This window comes from Notechis scutatus, chromosome 2 (assembly GCF_049901735.1).
Source record: "Notechis scutatus isolate UNSWTSFEM ecotype Mainland chromosome 2, rNotScu1.2, whole genome shotgun sequence".
NCBI classification, from domain to species: domain Eukaryota; kingdom Metazoa; phylum Chordata; class Lepidosauria; order Squamata; family Elapidae; genus Notechis; species Notechis scutatus.
In genome coordinates, this window is record NC_142010.1 from 231,233,113 (window position 1) to 231,250,850 (window position 17,738).

A 17,738-nucleotide genomic window follows, 5' to 3' on the forward strand; every position below is an offset into this window, starting at 1 on the left:
GAAATTTTACTTCCATGTTATGTTTGAATAGTCCAGCATTCTTGCTTGCTGATTAACAAAATTTTCTTGATACAACTCAGAGGAGTTTGGGGACTGATACTTGATATGAAACTTCTTTATAATATACTTGAAAAAAAAAATATTCTACCATTTCTAGCAAGAAATTCATATGCAACAAGATTGCTAAAAATTAATCATAAAGGAAATTATTGTCTCAGGCTTTAAATATGTTAGAAATGGAAAAACTTCTGAATTTTAAACAGAAAACAGTGCAGACAATATTAAAATAATGTGAGGAAACAATGCCACATTATTTCTGGGGAAATTAACAGGAGAACACTTATCTACCCAAGAGAGAAAACAAGGAAGCCAACATGGCAGACCATTCCTTTCAGCAGGAAGTTGGATAACTCAGAACCAGGCATCTCATGTGCATCTTAACTTGTATGCCTCTTGAATAACAGATGTTTGGCTTGTAGCCCACACACAAAGGGATGCACCCTTGTTCTGCATACATATGCTCTGAGTGGTCACAATAAAATTTATTTGCCTTAGAACATGAGAACAGTAAACATGACTATTCATTGGGCAACCCTGAAGAATGCATTTCCAAAACAAATAGGCTTTAAACATTGTACAAATGTTTACCTGATCCAGATCCAGCTATTTTCTTTCCATAAGTGGCTGACTGAATTGAGGCAAATAAATCTTGTGCCATATAAGCATTATCTGAAATTTGTGGAAAATGAATAAATACAAACAATGAGTTCTAAAGAAACTGACCACTATTTATAATGAAAATGCAGCTTCTCATAAGTCCTGATCCCCTCCCATATAAATAACATAGCTTGCACATCATTTGGGCTTTGAGAAAAGGCTTTCTCTAAAGGCTCTTAAATCTGCTTCCTAGATGAAGGGAGAAGTGATTATTTTCTCTTGTTTTTTTGTACTTTCTTAAGGAAGTGGACCCTCTGATTCTTCAAAATAGCTTTGCAAATCAATGGAGAAATAATCAGGGATTGTTGGATCAAGGAAACCACTTTGTTTAGATAAGGTTTCAGTCAAGGTCTGGGTTCAAATTTTATTTTAAAAACCTGTACCTTGCATTTGTACCTTTTGACTGAAAATATTAGAGAGCACAATATAAAATTAATTGCACTAAATATCAAGATCAAAACTAGAATTATTTACATTAGAGACATAGGATTATCCAGTGTGAGTGAAATATTCACATATTAATGACAGTGTGAAAAGCCATGCAGAAGCACCTTGAGCAGTTACGTTGCCATACAGTATATATAAAGTGAAGAGCCATTTCTGCTGATTTAAGTCTGTTGCAGTCCTTGTTCCTTCTAGTATCCTTCTATAGACAATATTGAAATTGGATGATTTAGATAATTATAAGTGTTTATGTATAATTTTACAGATATTTATGAAGCAAATTTCAGTTAGGTAAAGATTCAGTAATCTTTTTAACACAATAGTGTTAAAGGATGTATCACTTTTTATCCTTCCATAAGTATATTAGAAAATGTAATCTTGCCAGTAGAAAAAGTCTGCACATTTATAGAAAGAATGAAGTTTCCCCCCCTATAATTTTAGGGATAACTATAACTATAGTAACTATAGTTCTGAACTGTTTTACACACACACACACACACACACACACACACACACACACACACGCACGCACGCACTCTTAATAAATATAATGGATTTTTAAAAAGAATCTTTAAAATGTATTTTAATTGAAAAGCTTTTTTTAATATGTATTATAACCTTTCTATATTCCATCAGGCCGTTTTTATTATCTAATACACCCGACCAAGCTGACCTATGATGAAGCCGTGCAAGCCTGCATCAATGATGGTGCACAGATTGCTAAAGTAGGCCAAATGTTTGCAGCCTGGAAACTCCTAGGATATGACCGTTGTGATGCCGGCTGGCTGGCTGATGGCAGTGTCCGATATCCCATTTCCAAGCCAAGAAAACGCTGTAGCCCTAATGAAGCAGCAGTGCGTTTGGTGGGCTTTCCAGATAAAAAGCACAAGCTATACGGAGTCTACTGCTTCAGATCATACCAGTGAAAGGACCAAGAGCACAACAGTGTCCATTCGATCAAGAACATGTGAAGATTGTTTCAATAAGAACTTATACAAATTGCCAAAACTGTGATAAATCTTTTTTTTTTACTTACTTACTATAAGGAATCATTTCATAAAAGCAACCAATTAATTTGTTCGGTTTCTTAAAATAGTTCAATAAATATTTTAAATTAATAATAATTTAAAGAAAGCTCTAGGTAAAGAAGTTTGGAAATGTAACTCTTTAAGCTACACAGTTCCAACAAACATATTTTTCTTGAATGGGGCATGCAATAGCTTGATGATTGCTAGGACTCAGTTTAGGAATGTAAGGCTTATAAAAGGATAAAGTTTACATATTTGCATCATATTAAAAGATACCAGAGAATAATGACTGAGATCTGATGTTATGAACTGTGTTCATCTTTTGTTAACTGCCATTCCATGTGGTTTTTGTGAACAGTTAAAAAAAGATGTGAATGCTGTTTAAAGCAACAGTATTTTATGAAGTCTTCAACATTAAAAAAAAAGTTTCTCTATTTCAAACCATGCCTCTGGTAAAGAATTCTGTAACATTCCATTAAGCACAGTTAAATCTTCTGAACATATTCCTGGTTTTCTTATGTATGCAGTAGAAAATGTCTGTATGAAGAAGTAAAGATTGGAGCCATTTTTCTTCTTAATACAAACTAAATATGCCTGAAATATATTGCATTACTTTGAATAGTTTTATGAACTTTTATATTACTGCAGCTGTTGTTTTAATTTTGAAATCTATTTTGCTAAGCAGCATTTAGCTTTTACTCAGGGCAGTTATCTATAAATGAACTGCTGGACAGAAACACACACGTATTAAATATAGCTTCTTGATTTAATTGTAGCTTTTAAGTATTATTGCCTTTATAAATGAAAATTTTAAATATTTAAAAATTTCCTGTCTTAGTTCCATACAGTATGTCCAATGTAAACATTATTTGAATTTTGAAACATATTCTCTGCTCTATAAATAAGAGGAAGATATTTTTTATCCCGTTTAGGAAAAGGAGAAATATTTTAATACTGAGTACTTGTGATAAAATCAAAATATTTGCTTATTTTAATGGAGCCACCAACTCCCACATTTACATCTTATTATGCCTTGCATGGCCCATTTGCTTATGAGCAAAGAAGATTTTATGTATGTCAAAACTCTTGGGTTCCCCATATGACAAACTATAGTTATGTTTTAATTAGGATTATTTGTTCACTATTATGTTTTTCAGATATTTTTCCAGATTACTTTCTATATTACCAAAATATGCTGAGTTATGTATAGGACAAATGACTTATTAACCTTCTTAAGCCTAGAGTTCCTAAATATGTGGGAGTTTGTGTATTCATGATCCTTGGGAATGATGACTGTTTAATTCTAAAACATCAGGATTGCTCATTACATTTCTGGTGGAAAATAAAGGTAGCAAAGTATAGTAAGCACTGGATGAAACTGCTTAGAATTAATGGCTCTGATAAAACAAACATTAAACTATGACTACTTTATGTTTAATGAAAAAAAATCACAGATAGTGTAGCTCTTGCTATGATTTACTGTGTAACCTTAGGTTGTACTAATGGGATTTGTTCCAAGGATCATAAATGTCTTTATTTGGATTCAGATAATAGAATCGTATTGTCAATAGTTAGATGAGATTCGTATATATTTCTGGGCCGCAATTCTAGCAAGAAAAAAGTCTTGTAACAATATATTTGTGGTTTGGTCTATGTACCACAATATTGTAACTAACCAAGGGATTTTATCCTTACTGTTTTCAGAGGATTGTGCTCCAGGGGACAGCTAAAATAGTATATAGTAGGATTAGAAAGTATTCACCTACATCAGCTAAACTTGTATATTCTATGCAAAATGTTCCCATCGTTCCCAAACAATCAGTTTATTGTATAAATGACATAGAAATTAAATATCTAATGCTCATGGATTGATTAAAATATGCTGCAAAAAGAAACATTGATATGATTGTGCAAACATGCAAATGAGTATCTGTACCTTAGTAAAATGTTCATTAAAGATGGAAAATAGATGAGAAATTTTAAGGTGTGAATTGTTCATAAAAGTATAGTGGAATAATAGCACACTGATTTACTTCAAATAAGATTGGCTACAAAGTTCAAGTGAAATTTCATAATCATCTGCAAGCTTTATTGAGTAAAAGAACATGAGATTCATAAGACTAGATGTGTGGTTTTGAAGAGTGTTTGCTCTTCAAAACAGCCAATGGCCTGATTATGGACACACTTTGCAAATGTTTAGATCTTTGTTTTGCCTAATTCTTTTTCTTTTGCAGAACAAATTACAGTACTACAAACTATTTGCACTTCCAAGCTTGAGGGCCCTCAGGTGGTGTTTCTCAGCTGACTGAGAAGCATCTAAAGTGCAGCTTGTGAACACTCATGCAGTTAAGGACAAAGGACAGATATCTTTTTCTTATCCTTAGGCTTGCTGACTTCAACTCTCTCAAGACCAGTACTAAAATAAAATATGTCTATCTTTTCTATTAATTGTAATGTGATCAAGTGCTAATCCACTTTAAAACAAAACTTGCATTTTTGGCTGCTTTTCTGAAGACAGCAGTATATATTTGAAAATAAATAAATCAGCTTCTAGAAAAGTTGGTATTTCCATCTCCTATGTGGTATCTCTGCATTAGAAATGAATTAGACTATAAGAATTTTTATTGCCATTCAAATATAAACTAATTTTGAAAAATGTTCAATATAATTGTATCTGTACAAAAGATAATGATCATTTGAGTGGGAAAAATGGCATTACATCCTGCAAAGCAATATTCTTAAATGACTGTACCTGTGCTCATGATATACCTGATATTCCCTTCAAATGCTTCTATCATTCTTGGCTATCCTGAAATAACCTGTTTTGGTCATGCAAGGGAACAGAAGGGCAGAAAAGTTTATTGCTTGCCATTATTTTGGGATAGAAACTTTTTTTTTAAGGAACTTGTATTAAAGCTTAACTTTTATACTGTCATTTATTCACATAGAACTTTTTTCCCTAACTTTTTCCTCTAAATACCTATTTTATAATTAATTATTTTAAATACAATATTGTAAGTAAGGTTTCTAAAATTAATTTAGCTATTTAATATTCATGTTTAGAAGGTAAGAATAAAAAAGTAACAATAAAAGAACTAATAGATAACAGCATATTTATTATTTTAAGATTTTTTTTTCTTTTGTAGGTCAGCTATTAACACTAAGCATGTTAATATGCAATTTTTGGTAATTAATGGGAAAACCATTATAATTAATTTTTGAGCTGCTTTAAATATCTATCCAGGAAGTTCCTTGCATGAAGGTAAATGAATAAAAAAAATGCAACCAATCATGATAGGGTAACAATTCATTTTTTTAATGTAAAAATACAATATTGTACCCACAGTTTGTTTATAGTTTTAGTGCCATGTATTAAGTCTAACTCTAATTGAAATTAAAGGATAACATTAAATGCTTCAACAATGTATTCAAATGAAAAATCCTATTAGGGTTTTTGTTTTTTAGTCTTGTGCACATGGATATGAATAGCCAGATTTTTGCTACTGCTGTTGGTCATGTTCAACATTAGTTAACAAGCTTAGAACTCTTAGATTATACAATTTAAAATACATGAGAGATTATATTTGTAAATGCTATGCACACCCAAATTAGCATTGTCATCGTTTTCTAACTCACTTCTTCATTTCCTTATATTTTAATCTTCTTTCTTTCTTTTCTTTTTCTTTCTTTCTTTCTTTCTTCTTTCTTTCATTCAAAACTTTACATTTTGTGTCATTCTTGGGATGTTCAGTTCCTGTCACAAAGCTTGTTTTCTTCTATATCAAATGAGTTACTGAACCAATTCTAGTGTTAAAATATACATTAAAAAACATCTCTTGAAAATGGAGTTTGATCAGAGATTAAACATATAGGATTTCATCAGTCTTTGTAAACCATACACAGTTCTCAGGAAGTTTTACCATGGTAGCTAATGTTCATAATTTACACAGGACTATTCACCCTCAGAAAAGTATGAGTTTTCAAATAATTCATCAGTCTATATTCATGCCAAGTAAATCAAATTTACTAATTTAAACTAAAATTTCAGGATAATATAGTACTTGCTTTATGACCAATATGCAAGTCTTCCAATTTAGTACAATAAATTAAAAGTCAAACCATTTGAAAATAGCTAAGTAATATTGTTAATTGGTTATAATGCGAACAGTATACTTAACCCAGAGTCTCTCAACCTTGGTAACTTTAAAATATGTGGACTTCAACTCCCAGAATTCCCCAGTTAGTATGTCTTGCTGGTGAATTCTGGGAGTTAAAGGCCATCTTAAAGTCACCAAAGTTCAGAAACACTGCCCTAACCAAATGGTACAAAAGCAAGAAAATACACAGTTCTAATAATAGTATTTCTGAGAATTCCATGCCAGAAAAATGCTACATGATCTAAGAAGATATTTTAATTTTCTCATTAATATTCATCTAAATGGAAAGTATCCCCAAATCCTCAGGGATGGAATAATATTGATTTCCTAGGTTACAGAATACATCATCATGTAGTGTAAGCAGAGAAGGACAAAGGAGCATTAAAGTGAATACAAGGTAAAGAGAAAAGGAATGTGTTTTATACATTTATCAATATGCATAATAATAAATAGGGATTATAATTCTCCCCTAAGTAAAAAGTGATTGAATCCTGAAAGGAATGTTAAATTGGTGGATATTACTATTCAAAAAAGAACAGGCAGGCAAGCAGAAAGCAGAGTCTGTAAAAAATGAAAAATGCATTGTGTCATTTCTTATATTTCACAATGTACTTGAATTTAATGCCCAATGAAACAATTAAATCATACTTATATTTTTCCAAAACAAACATGCTTCTTTAATGGGATAGGAGTAATTAATAAATATCTGGTATTTTTTCTTCATGAAGTCATGTGCAAAGGAAATAAGTAATGAGTAATTATATTCCCAATATAATTCTAAATTGTTGTTATTATCCAGAAAATTGTTAAAAAATAACAATGGGAGAATTAGTTTAATTCCATAGTTTTAGACCAGTGATTAAATACAAATACTTATCATCCAAATCAACGTTGGATTGTTCGGTATAACATGGAAACTTTTATAAATTCCATTTTAAGCAGATCTTCCTGTATTTCTTTACCTTTTCCTGCCTGTTGTGGTTCATAATGATAGATTCTTAATGAATCCTGGAACATCCATGGCTTTTTTTTTTCTTTTTGTTGTTGTTTACTGGATAGTTAACAAAAAGAAACAAAGAGATACTGTAATATAAAGTCAATTCATTCTGTTTTTCCCAGGATTTAAGAAAAATGTGCATCTTACCTAGACATAATAAAATTGTATGGAGAAGATAGGACAGGTTTTGATTTGAACTTGTAAACCAGTCCAGTTCCTTTAATTGTACTTGCAGGCCAAAAAACCAGGCCTGGAAATGATGAAACTGGCCCATTTTTCAGCCTCCAAAAGCTGCAGAGGCTTCCCTCGAGCCCCTGGGAGGCTGAAAAAGGCCTCAAATGGGCCAAAAATCCGCTGGGAGGCATTCAGTGCAGATAAGGGGGTGGCAGGGGGTATCGCATGCACATGCACAGGGGGCGGGGGTGCATTGCCTTCTGGGTGCTGACACCCACAATTTTCGGCAGAGGAACCCAAAAATATTAGCCACCACTGACTTAGGATGTTTTCTGACGCTTTGGTGTTTTGAGTGCTATGGTGATGCCGATGATTATAATAGTCTGTGGGTTGCTTCCAAAATGTTTTTGATGTATGGTAGTGTTATCCTTTTTTTATAGCTTATATTCACTGTGCTGTAACAGATTGAGTGGATTAGGCACTTTTTGATAAAATTGTATGAGTGTTCATTTTGGCAGAAGATATTATATAGACAATCTGAATAGTCAAATATTGCTTTTTTGCATCCATCTCTTGTCCTGCAAAATCCATAAGGATTCCCAAGACAGACTGGTGTCAGACTCTGGCTTGGCACAAAAGCAAAACAAAAACCATTTTTTTCCATATGGACTGAATTATGGGCTGATGGTCTCATTTAATTTTGGAAATATTTGCAGAACTACAGTAAATGTAAGATTAGGGATAAAAGGGACAAAGCATTGAGAGCGTATAATTGGCAAATTATGCCCATTGCCTTGGATACTACTCCATGTCTAAATTCATAGCTTAAGACCTAGTATTTGAAAAACATTTGTTGCCATATGAATCTAGAATAGAATAGAATAGAATAGAATAGAATAGAATAGCTTTATTGGCCAAGTGTGATTGGACACACAAGGAATTTGTCTTGGTGTAAATATTCTCAGTATACATAAAGAAAAGGTACATTCGTTAAGAATCAAGAATCATAATGTACAACACTTAATGATAGTCATAGGGTACAATCAACAATCAAATCATACTAGGAAACAGTCAATATAAATCGTACGGATACAAGCAACAAAGTTACAGTCCTACAATCACAAGTGGGAGGGGATGGGTAAGAAGGAGTGATGAGAAGATTAACAGTAATAGTAGTATACACTTTGTAAATAGTTGAACAGTGTTGAGGGAATTATTTGTTTAGCAGAGTGATGGCTTTTGGGAAAAAACTGTTCTTGTGTGTAGTTGTTCTGGAGTGCAGTGCTCTATAGAGTCATTTTGAAGGAAGGAGTTGAAACAGTTTATGTCCGGGATGTGAGGGGTCTGTAAATTTTTTCACAGCCCTCTTTTTGACTCGTGCAGTATACAGGTCCTCAATTGAAGGCAGGTGGGTAGTAATTGTTTTTTCTGCAGTCCTAATTATTCTCTGAAGTCTGTGTCTTTCCTGTTGGGTTGCAGAACCAAACCAGACAGTTATAGAGGTGCAGATGATAGACTCAATCATTCCTCTGTAGAACTGTATCAGCAGCTCCTTGGGCAGTTTGAGCTTTCTGAATTGGCGCAGAAAGAACATTACGTTTGAAGCAGGAAGGAACATAGCTCATCATTGAAGATTTGGGTGAAGATGGGGGCCAATTGGTCAGCACAGACTTTTAAGCAAGAAGGAGTTATCTTGTCTGGCCCTGGTGCTTTTCCTGGCTTCTGTCTGTGTAATAGATCTTGCACTTCTTTTTCTGTGATCACCAGAGGTTGTGAGCCCAATGGATTGGGGCCAGTTGTAGGAGGCTTGGCTGTTGTTGGTGTGTTTGAGATGTGGGTTGTGGAGATAGGTGGCTGTAGTTTCTTTTCAAACCTGCAGTAAAACACATTCAGGTCATCTGCTAGTTGTTGATTTCCTTCTGCCTGGGAAGGAGGTTTGCTGAAGCCAGTGATGTTTTTAAGAGTTTTCCACATGTTTGCTGGTTCATTTGTTGAGAATTGATTCTTTAACTTTTCAGAGTAGCTTCTTTTTGCTGCTCTGATCTCTCTTGTTAATATGTTTCTGGCCTGCTTGTATAGCATTCTGTCACCTTTTCTGTAGGCTTCCTCTTTGGAACGATGTAGCTGCTTAAGTTTAGCTTGTGAACAAAGGTTTATTGTTACTATATATTTGCAAGTTCCTTGTTGGTACACATAAGTCTTCGCAGAAGCTAACATATGATGTTACAGTAACTGTGAGCTGGTCTAGGTCTGCAGAGGCATCTTCAAAAACATTCCAATCAATGCAATCAAGGCAGGCCTGGAGTTTCAGCTTTGCCTCATCCGACCAAGTCTTCACTGATTTAATTGTTGGTTGAATGGTTTTAAGTCTTTGTCTGTAGGCAGGTACAAGGTGAATCATGCAGTGGTGAGAGCTGCTCGTGGTAAAGACCTATAAGCATCTTTTACTGTTGTGTAGCAGGGGTCTAAAGTATTTTTGCCTCTGGTGGGACAATTTACATGCTGGAAATATTTTGGGAGCTCTTTCCTTAAATTTGCTTGATTGAAATCTCCTAAAATGATGGGAAGGGAACCTGGGTGTTTGGCTTCAGCCTCCATAATTTGATCAGCAAGAGTTCATAATGCATTTACACAGGCTTGTGGAGGAACATACACAACTATTAAGAGAAATGAGGAGAACTCACGTGGAGAGTAAAATGGCTTGCAGTTGATGTGTAAAGACTCTAAGTTTTCATCACAAAATTTATATGTTATAGTTATATCCTGAGACCAGCTGTTGTTGATATATAAACATAATCCTCCACCCTTTGTTTTACCTGATGTCTCTTCAATTCTGTCTGATCTAAATCTAAATGTCTGAAATCCTGGGGTGTATATAGTGTTGTCCCCATGAATTTGTGGATTAAGCCAAGTTTCAGTAAAACAAAGAACAGCTGAATTATGAAAATCAGAATTCCATCTATTTAAGAGATGAATTTCATCCATCTTGTTAGCTGGTGAGCGCAAATTAGTCAGAAAGATTGAAGGGAGAGGAGTTTTTTCCCTCTATTCCTTAGTCTGTTTAAATTTCCCACTCATTTAGCTCGTCTCCTCTTCCGGCGTGGTCAATTCTTTGCTTTCTTTGTTGTAATCCATAGCACTGGGGAATTGGTTAGAATCTCCTCCACGTTTGCAAAGACAGGTGGGGGTGGGGAATCAGAAAGCTGCTCCTTAAGGAAACATTGCCTAATTCTTAGCAGATGGTCTCATGAGTATGAAATCTGAAGTGAATTGCAGATAATAATAAGGAATAAAGAAACCATTAGAGAGCATTTCACTGAGACAACCATCATCAGCGCCATCTTGGCTGAAACCTTGTCCTACCTTCAGGTGGTTTGGACAATATTTATTTATTTTTATTTATTTTGTCAAATTATTAGATTATTAGATAACAGGCAGTGGTAGAATTCAATTTTTTTTACTACCGGTTCTGTGGGTGTGGCTTATTTGGTGGGCATGGCTTGTGGTCATGTGACTGGGTGGTTGTGGCTTACTGGTCATGTGACTGGGTGGGCGTGCTTGGTGGTCATGTGACGGTGGCCGTGCTTGGTGGTCATGTGACTGGGTGGGCATGGCTCGGTGGTCATGTGACTGGGTGGGCATGGCTTGGTGGTCATGTGACTGGGTGGGCATGACCAACTCAATGTCAGTCACATCAAGGGTGCCTCACCTGGCCCCTCCCCTCCCAGCCATTCCTTGTCACCCGGCCTCAACTTATCTATAGTTCTGTAAAAATGTTGTTCACCTTTTTTGACGTTATTATCTGCATACTATAGATGTACTTTCATGGACCACTGAAAGGAAGAAATGGGTCACATGCTTTGCTCAAGAGTGTGATAGGCAACAGGCTTTTAAGGGGCTGCCACAAAGAAAGGGGGACAATGTATTTTCCAAAGAAGCAGAATGCAAACAAGAAGCAATGGATGGAAACTGAACAGAGAGAAGCAACCTAAAACTAAGGAGAAACTTCCTGACAGTGAGAACAATTAACCAGTGGAACTGCCTGTCTCCAGAAATTCTGGGTGCTCAATCACTGGAAGTTTTTAAGAAAAGACTGGGCAGCCATTTCTCTGAAATGGTATAGGGTTCACCCAAAGGTCCCTTCTAAGTATTATTCTGACACCTTTCCCAGGGTTTCTACTCAGAGTTTGGCATCCTCAGTTTTTTTGCCTGAGCTGAGGGTTGGACTAGAAGACCTCCAAGGTCCCTTTCAACTCTTGTTAAACACATGTGTATTTTATGTTCTGGACTATTGACATTGAATGCATGTAAACCCTGAAAAATATGTGGTAGCCCTGGGCAAAAGAAAGGCAGAAAAATCACTCTAGGTGTAGGGACAGTGTAAAATATTAACACATGATAAATAATGGAACAATTAAAAATAATAGCACAGAGCTTTATCTCTCTCTCTCTTCCTATTTTTTTCTTTTTTTCTCTACCTTCCTCTTTCTTTTTTCTTTCTTTCTTTCTTTCTTTCTTTCTTTCTTTCTTTCTTTCTTTCTTTCTTCTTCCTTCCTTCCTTCCTTCCTTCCTTCCTTCCTTCCTTCCTTTCTCTCTCTCTGACTCTCATACACAAACACACACACACACACACAGAGAGAGAGAGAGAGAGAGAGAGAGAGAGCATTTAACAGACAAGCATTTTGGAAGCAGCTCCTTTAAATTTCTCCAAGGCTTGAGTGGATTCCCCCACCCCCTCTGTCAGACCGCACTCCTTCTCACTCCAGACACGGGGAAAGTGATACTTGCAGCGTCCATGCCTTTTTTCCTTTTCCCTGGGGAGAAAGAGGACGTGGGGAATGGAAAGCTAGGAGAGCAATCACAAGTGAGCAACTGGGCGACCGGGTTGGGGGCATGGCCAGCCAGGGAGTGTGACCGGTTCGGTGACCCATGCCAAATAACTGCTACTGGTTCACCCGAATAGGTGCGAATTGGTTGAATAGCACCTCTGATAACAGGTATAAGTATAAACATGGTTATAAATACATGAAATGGATACGAATAAGAAAAAAGGAAACAATAGGACAGGGACGGTAGGTAGGTAGGTTGGCCCCACCCCTCTTCTTTATGGCAGCCCCTTTGATATTGTAACACTGCTATCATGTCACGTCTAGCCCTTCTTTTCATGAAACTAGATATACCCAATTTTTGCAATCATCTTCTTATGTTTTAGTCTCAGTTCCGTGATTAGCTTTGTTGCTCTTCTCTGCACTCCTTCTAGAGTCTCAGCATTTTTTTTAAATATTGTGGTGACCAAAACTGGATGCAGTATTCCAAGTGTGGCCATAATAAGGCTTTGTAAAGAAGTACTAGTACTTCACATGATCTTGAGTCTATCACTCTGTTAAGCCTAGGACTGTGTTGGGTTTTTTTGCACCTGCAACATTCTATTTAAGTAATTTTCCACTAGGACTCCAAGATTCCACTCACAGTTACTACTATTGGGCCAGGTACTACCTATTCTATAGATACTACCAGGCACTACCTTTTCTGTACCCGTGTATTTGGTTTTTTTTTGCCTAAATCTGGATTGGTGGATAAGAAAGATGTTCTCATTATTGTGTTTCACTTTGCTAGGTAAGGCCCAGTGTTCCAGTCTGTCAAGCTTCTTCTGTATCTTTCTGCCAGCTTGGTATCATCTGCAAATTTGATGACTTCCTTTCTATCCCTTCATCTAAATCATTGATGAAGATAAATAATTGATGAACTCTAACACCTTAAGTAATCTTTGTGCTACCTCATTTGTGGAAGACAGGGAGATATAACTGGTGAGATGTAGACATGTAGTCAAGAAATTGTTGGTAAGCGGTCCTTATGCTGAGGGAAGGAGGGTATATAGCTGTCACAGTGCCAATGAATTAATCCCAGGTCTTTACATTTAATACAGAAAATTCCCAACTGCATTATGACCTAAATTTATTACTTCTGCCTTTTTTGCTTTGATGTCAAACAACTATGTGCAATTCATTAATAATGTAGCACATCAATTATCAATGACTATTGAGACTGGGTCAGATGCAGCCTTATTTAATCAAGTAGCTATTGGGCCCATGTCCAAGTTGTTCTTATTTACACACTGATGTATTTGTAAGTACACCTAGCTACTAACCTTTCTTTTGGCAAAGATTATTTAAAAGTTTATCAGAAAATTATTTTTAGGCCTTTCTCCCATTTCTGCAAGACACTTTGAGGTTTGGTTTCATTTACTAACATAGAATGGAGATAGCATTGGCTCAATATTTGTAACATTTATAATATCATTTCAAAGTTATTTCACCCTATTAAATGTACATTTGTATTTCACAGGCCTTATGGGATAAAACAAATTTGGCCATTCCTGCTGTACAGAAAGATTCTTTATTTCACAGTTTTAAGGTACAATTCTATTCTTTTAAAATATACAAAAAGTATACAGGAGTTTTCATTCTGACCTAACCAGTTTTATATTAATAGTCAGGCATGATACAAGATTTGTACTAAAAAATATTTTTGGATCAGAAATCAGATGGCTCCCTACATTTGAAATAGTTTATATGCAGCAGGAGAATCTGCAAAAAACTGTGTAAATACAGTGGACTAAGATATTAAGAAAGATTTTCTCAAATTGTTTTTGTTCTCTCTAGTGCCATTAGAAAGGGTGAGGCTGGGATAAGTCTAGGTTTTGAGCCAGTTTTTAGAAAAAAATACAACTTTTTATTCCCATAACCATTTTAGACTCTAGAGTTTAGGTAAATAGGCAGGTTTTATCATGGGAATTTACTAAGACTGCCAAAAAATATTGGACTAAGCATCCTGATTCTATACCTAATCTACTTTATTGTTATTATTATTTCAAGAACTGGCATTTCTACACTTCTTTCCTCCAAATTGCAAACCTATGTAAATTTGCAAACACAGTGAGTGATCCTTATGGAAATTTTTCACCTCTCCCTTTCTGCTAAGAAATTGGTTAATTGATGAAGCCATATTTCACTTTTCAATGAACAGAATACCAAAAATGAGAAATGCTATGGAAACACAAGAGCAAAGTTGCAACAATGCAGAGAAGAAAATATAGGAGACAAGTAGTTCTACCTGTGATATATATCAAGCCTATGATGCATGTGCATCTCTTAATACAAACAGCAATATAATGCATGTTTGTTATTTCTATAAGTATTTTATGCTATTTCTCAGTTATTTTCCAAGATGGCTTATGAGAATAAAATAGCTGAATTATATATTCATAAAAAGTAATAGAGCAGTTTGCAAACTGAGCAAATAGATCAAAAGATGATGCTGTTAACATGGCTCTGCATTACATCCTACAACACCTTGAATCTCCAAATACCTACGCAAAGGTCCTCTTTGTAGACTTCAGTTCAGCATTCAATACCATCATTCCAGACACTCTTCTAAGTAAATTAAACCAACTAGCAGTACCTGAACACACTTGTAAGTGGATCATAAGTTTCCTAATAGACAGGAAGCAGCAGGTGAAGCTATGTGGAATCACATCTGATACCTGTACAATCAGCAGAGGGGCCCCCAAGGCTGTGTGCTAACTCCACTTCTCTGCTCCCTATATACCAATGACTGCATCTCAAATGATCCATCTGTTAAAATACTGAAGTTTGCTGATGACACAACAGTGATTGTTCTCATTTGAGACAACGATGAATCTGTACACAGACAGGAGGTTATACAACTTGCCTTGTGGTGTAACCGCAGCAATCTGAAACTGAACACACTAAAAACCGTAGAAATGGTGGTAGACTTTAGAAGAAACCCTCCCATACTACCACCTCTTACAATACTAGACAACACAGTATCAACAGTAAAGACCTTCAAATTTCTAGGTTCTACTATATCACATGACCTAAAATGGACACCTAACATCAAAAACATCATCAAAAAAGCACAACAAAGAATGTTCTTTCTGCGCCAATTTAGAAAGTATGTATGTAAATTATTGCTTTTTTATTTTTTTGTTTATTAGATTTTAATACTTTATTACTTTATAAATAACTCAAGTAGGCAAATTTAATAATACTTCTTAAACTTAATACTTCTTCCTGCTCCTATTTTCTATGTTCACCGTGCATCTTTTTCTATTTTTATTTTCCTACTTGCTATGCCTCTTCATTGGCTAATCACATAGAAAATCATAAGGACAGATCTCTCTTACAAACCAAAAAACCAGAATGGTTGTTTCATCATTTGCCTTGTGCCTTGGCTTATAGAAACTGAGGAATCTAGAAATTATGGTCGTGGAGAATCTACCAATACCATAAATTCTCACAATTCTAGATATATGATCAGAGGATGATAAATGTGGTAAAAGTAACGGATGAAATTAGTCCTAGGATTTTTTTTAGGAGATGTAGAAAAATAAAGAATTTCCATGCAAATATATTTTGTTAGTTAAGTTGATGCCTGAAGTGCCAGCCATAATGCAGCTGTATTCCTTACCAAAATTTCATAAACACTGTTATTATTCTTAGAACGTCTGAGTCTCAGTTCTTATTCATCCATTCTGAATTATTGATCAGAATAAAAAGCTATTTAATAAGTTTATTTGACATAAATTGTTTGGTCATACCAACGGGCCAAAGACCATTAAATCTTCATTCTCTTCTTCTCAATCTGATGATAGATGCATAACCTTTTAATATACAGACAAAAGATTTCTGCCTAAAGGTTATACACAGTCAGTAATGGGATCTTGTTTTGCATATTTATGTGAAGGTTAGCCACACACAATTAAATTTATGTTCTCTATTTTATTAGTTTATGCTAGCCCAAGCAAAAGAATAAAATTGTATACCATTCTGAGCTGACCCTTTTAATTTGCCTCCGTATATATTATAATTTGAGTCACAGAATTAGTTCAGACCAAGATGTTGTTCTAATGCATATTCTGTTTTGGAAAATGCCATGCTGTCTTCACTTTAAGCTTCTTTAAAATGGTAGAAAGGAAAATAAATACCAGCATTCCCAGCAATGCCACAAAAATGGGACAGAAAATTTAAGCCATATATTTGTCATAAATCTGAATACACACTTCAAGAAAAAAGTGTGGAAGATTCAAAACATTCCAACCACCAGTTTTCTGGACTAAGATCAGAGTCTGAGAGACGAAGCAAGAACAATTTCCAGTAGACTACTGAAATCTAGCCATGAAAAAATTAAGCATGTGCAATCTCCTCTGTCAGAACATCTAAATCATATAAATGCTCATCTTATAAAAATTAGACTCTTATTATTAATATCCAGCACTCTACATATGTTTTGGTCCATGGCATTCAATTGTAATTTGGCCTTCTTGTTTCAGTTTGTTTCACCACAACAGACCATTTCAGGCAAGAATGTAATTTTCTGAAGGATGAAGACCAACTGGAATGTGGTTTGGCATTCAAATACTCTGAAGGAAACATCTAGATGAAAACCTGAGCAGATTATGCCTAGTATACATAAAACAAAAGTGCTGTTCTTGAATACATCAAAATGTTTGCTCTTTTTCCAACTGCTTCCTGGGATTGTATGGAAAAAAGTGTTCCCTTTATCTTGAAGCAAACAGGTAGTCAATCCAGTCCATAAATGAGCTACCCTCAAAAGTCCAGATAGTTGCTATAAAAAGCATTCTGTTTGGTCTTGTGTTACTAACATCAAAAACATTTCATGAACTCCTGAAATTTCAAGTAATTACTGGGAGTTAATTTTTCATCTGCACCATCAGATGATAAAACATGTACATTTCACAACAAGACTACTGTATGCCCAAAAATGGAAGGACATTTAGATTTCCACTATGGACAAATGGCTACAGAAGCTGATGGAGTTGGCAGAAATGACTAAATCTACCGTTTTGATTAAAGAAAAGAATAAAAGTACTTTTGTTGCCATATGGAAACCACTTCTGAACTTTGTGCTTGAGGTGGGGGGGGGGGGGAATGAAACTTTGATTTTTTGCAACAGAGGGAGTCAGAAGTCAACACTTTTTTTCTTTTCCCCAGCCCTTTCTCACTTCTTTTTCTTTCCTTTCCCCTCACTGTCTTCCTATTTTCTTTTGTAATTTGTATCTTATTTTATAACCTAATAAAAATTTCCGAGGAAAAAAAATGAAACATGTACAATTTCATAAATGAGTTCAACAGAATTTATTGGAAACCCATTAGCTGCTTATACCACAAATATCCATAG

At 35.1% G+C, this 17,738-nt stretch overlaps 1 protein-coding gene across 1 annotated transcript in view; it reads left to right on the top strand.

Moving 5' to 3' along the window:
* HAPLN1 (hyaluronan and proteoglycan link protein 1) overlaps positions 1-5,104 on the top strand; it is a 77,338-nt gene extending 72,234 nt beyond the window's left edge. The window contains exon 5 of the mRNA XM_026672106.2: positions 1,798-5,104. Coding sequence (XP_026527891.1) covers positions 1,798-2,087 — 290 coding nt within the window. The 3' untranslated portion in view covers positions 2,088-5,104. The remainder of the gene's footprint in view (positions 1-1,797) is intronic.
* The last annotated feature ends 12,634 nt before the right edge of the window (positions 5,105-17,738 follow it).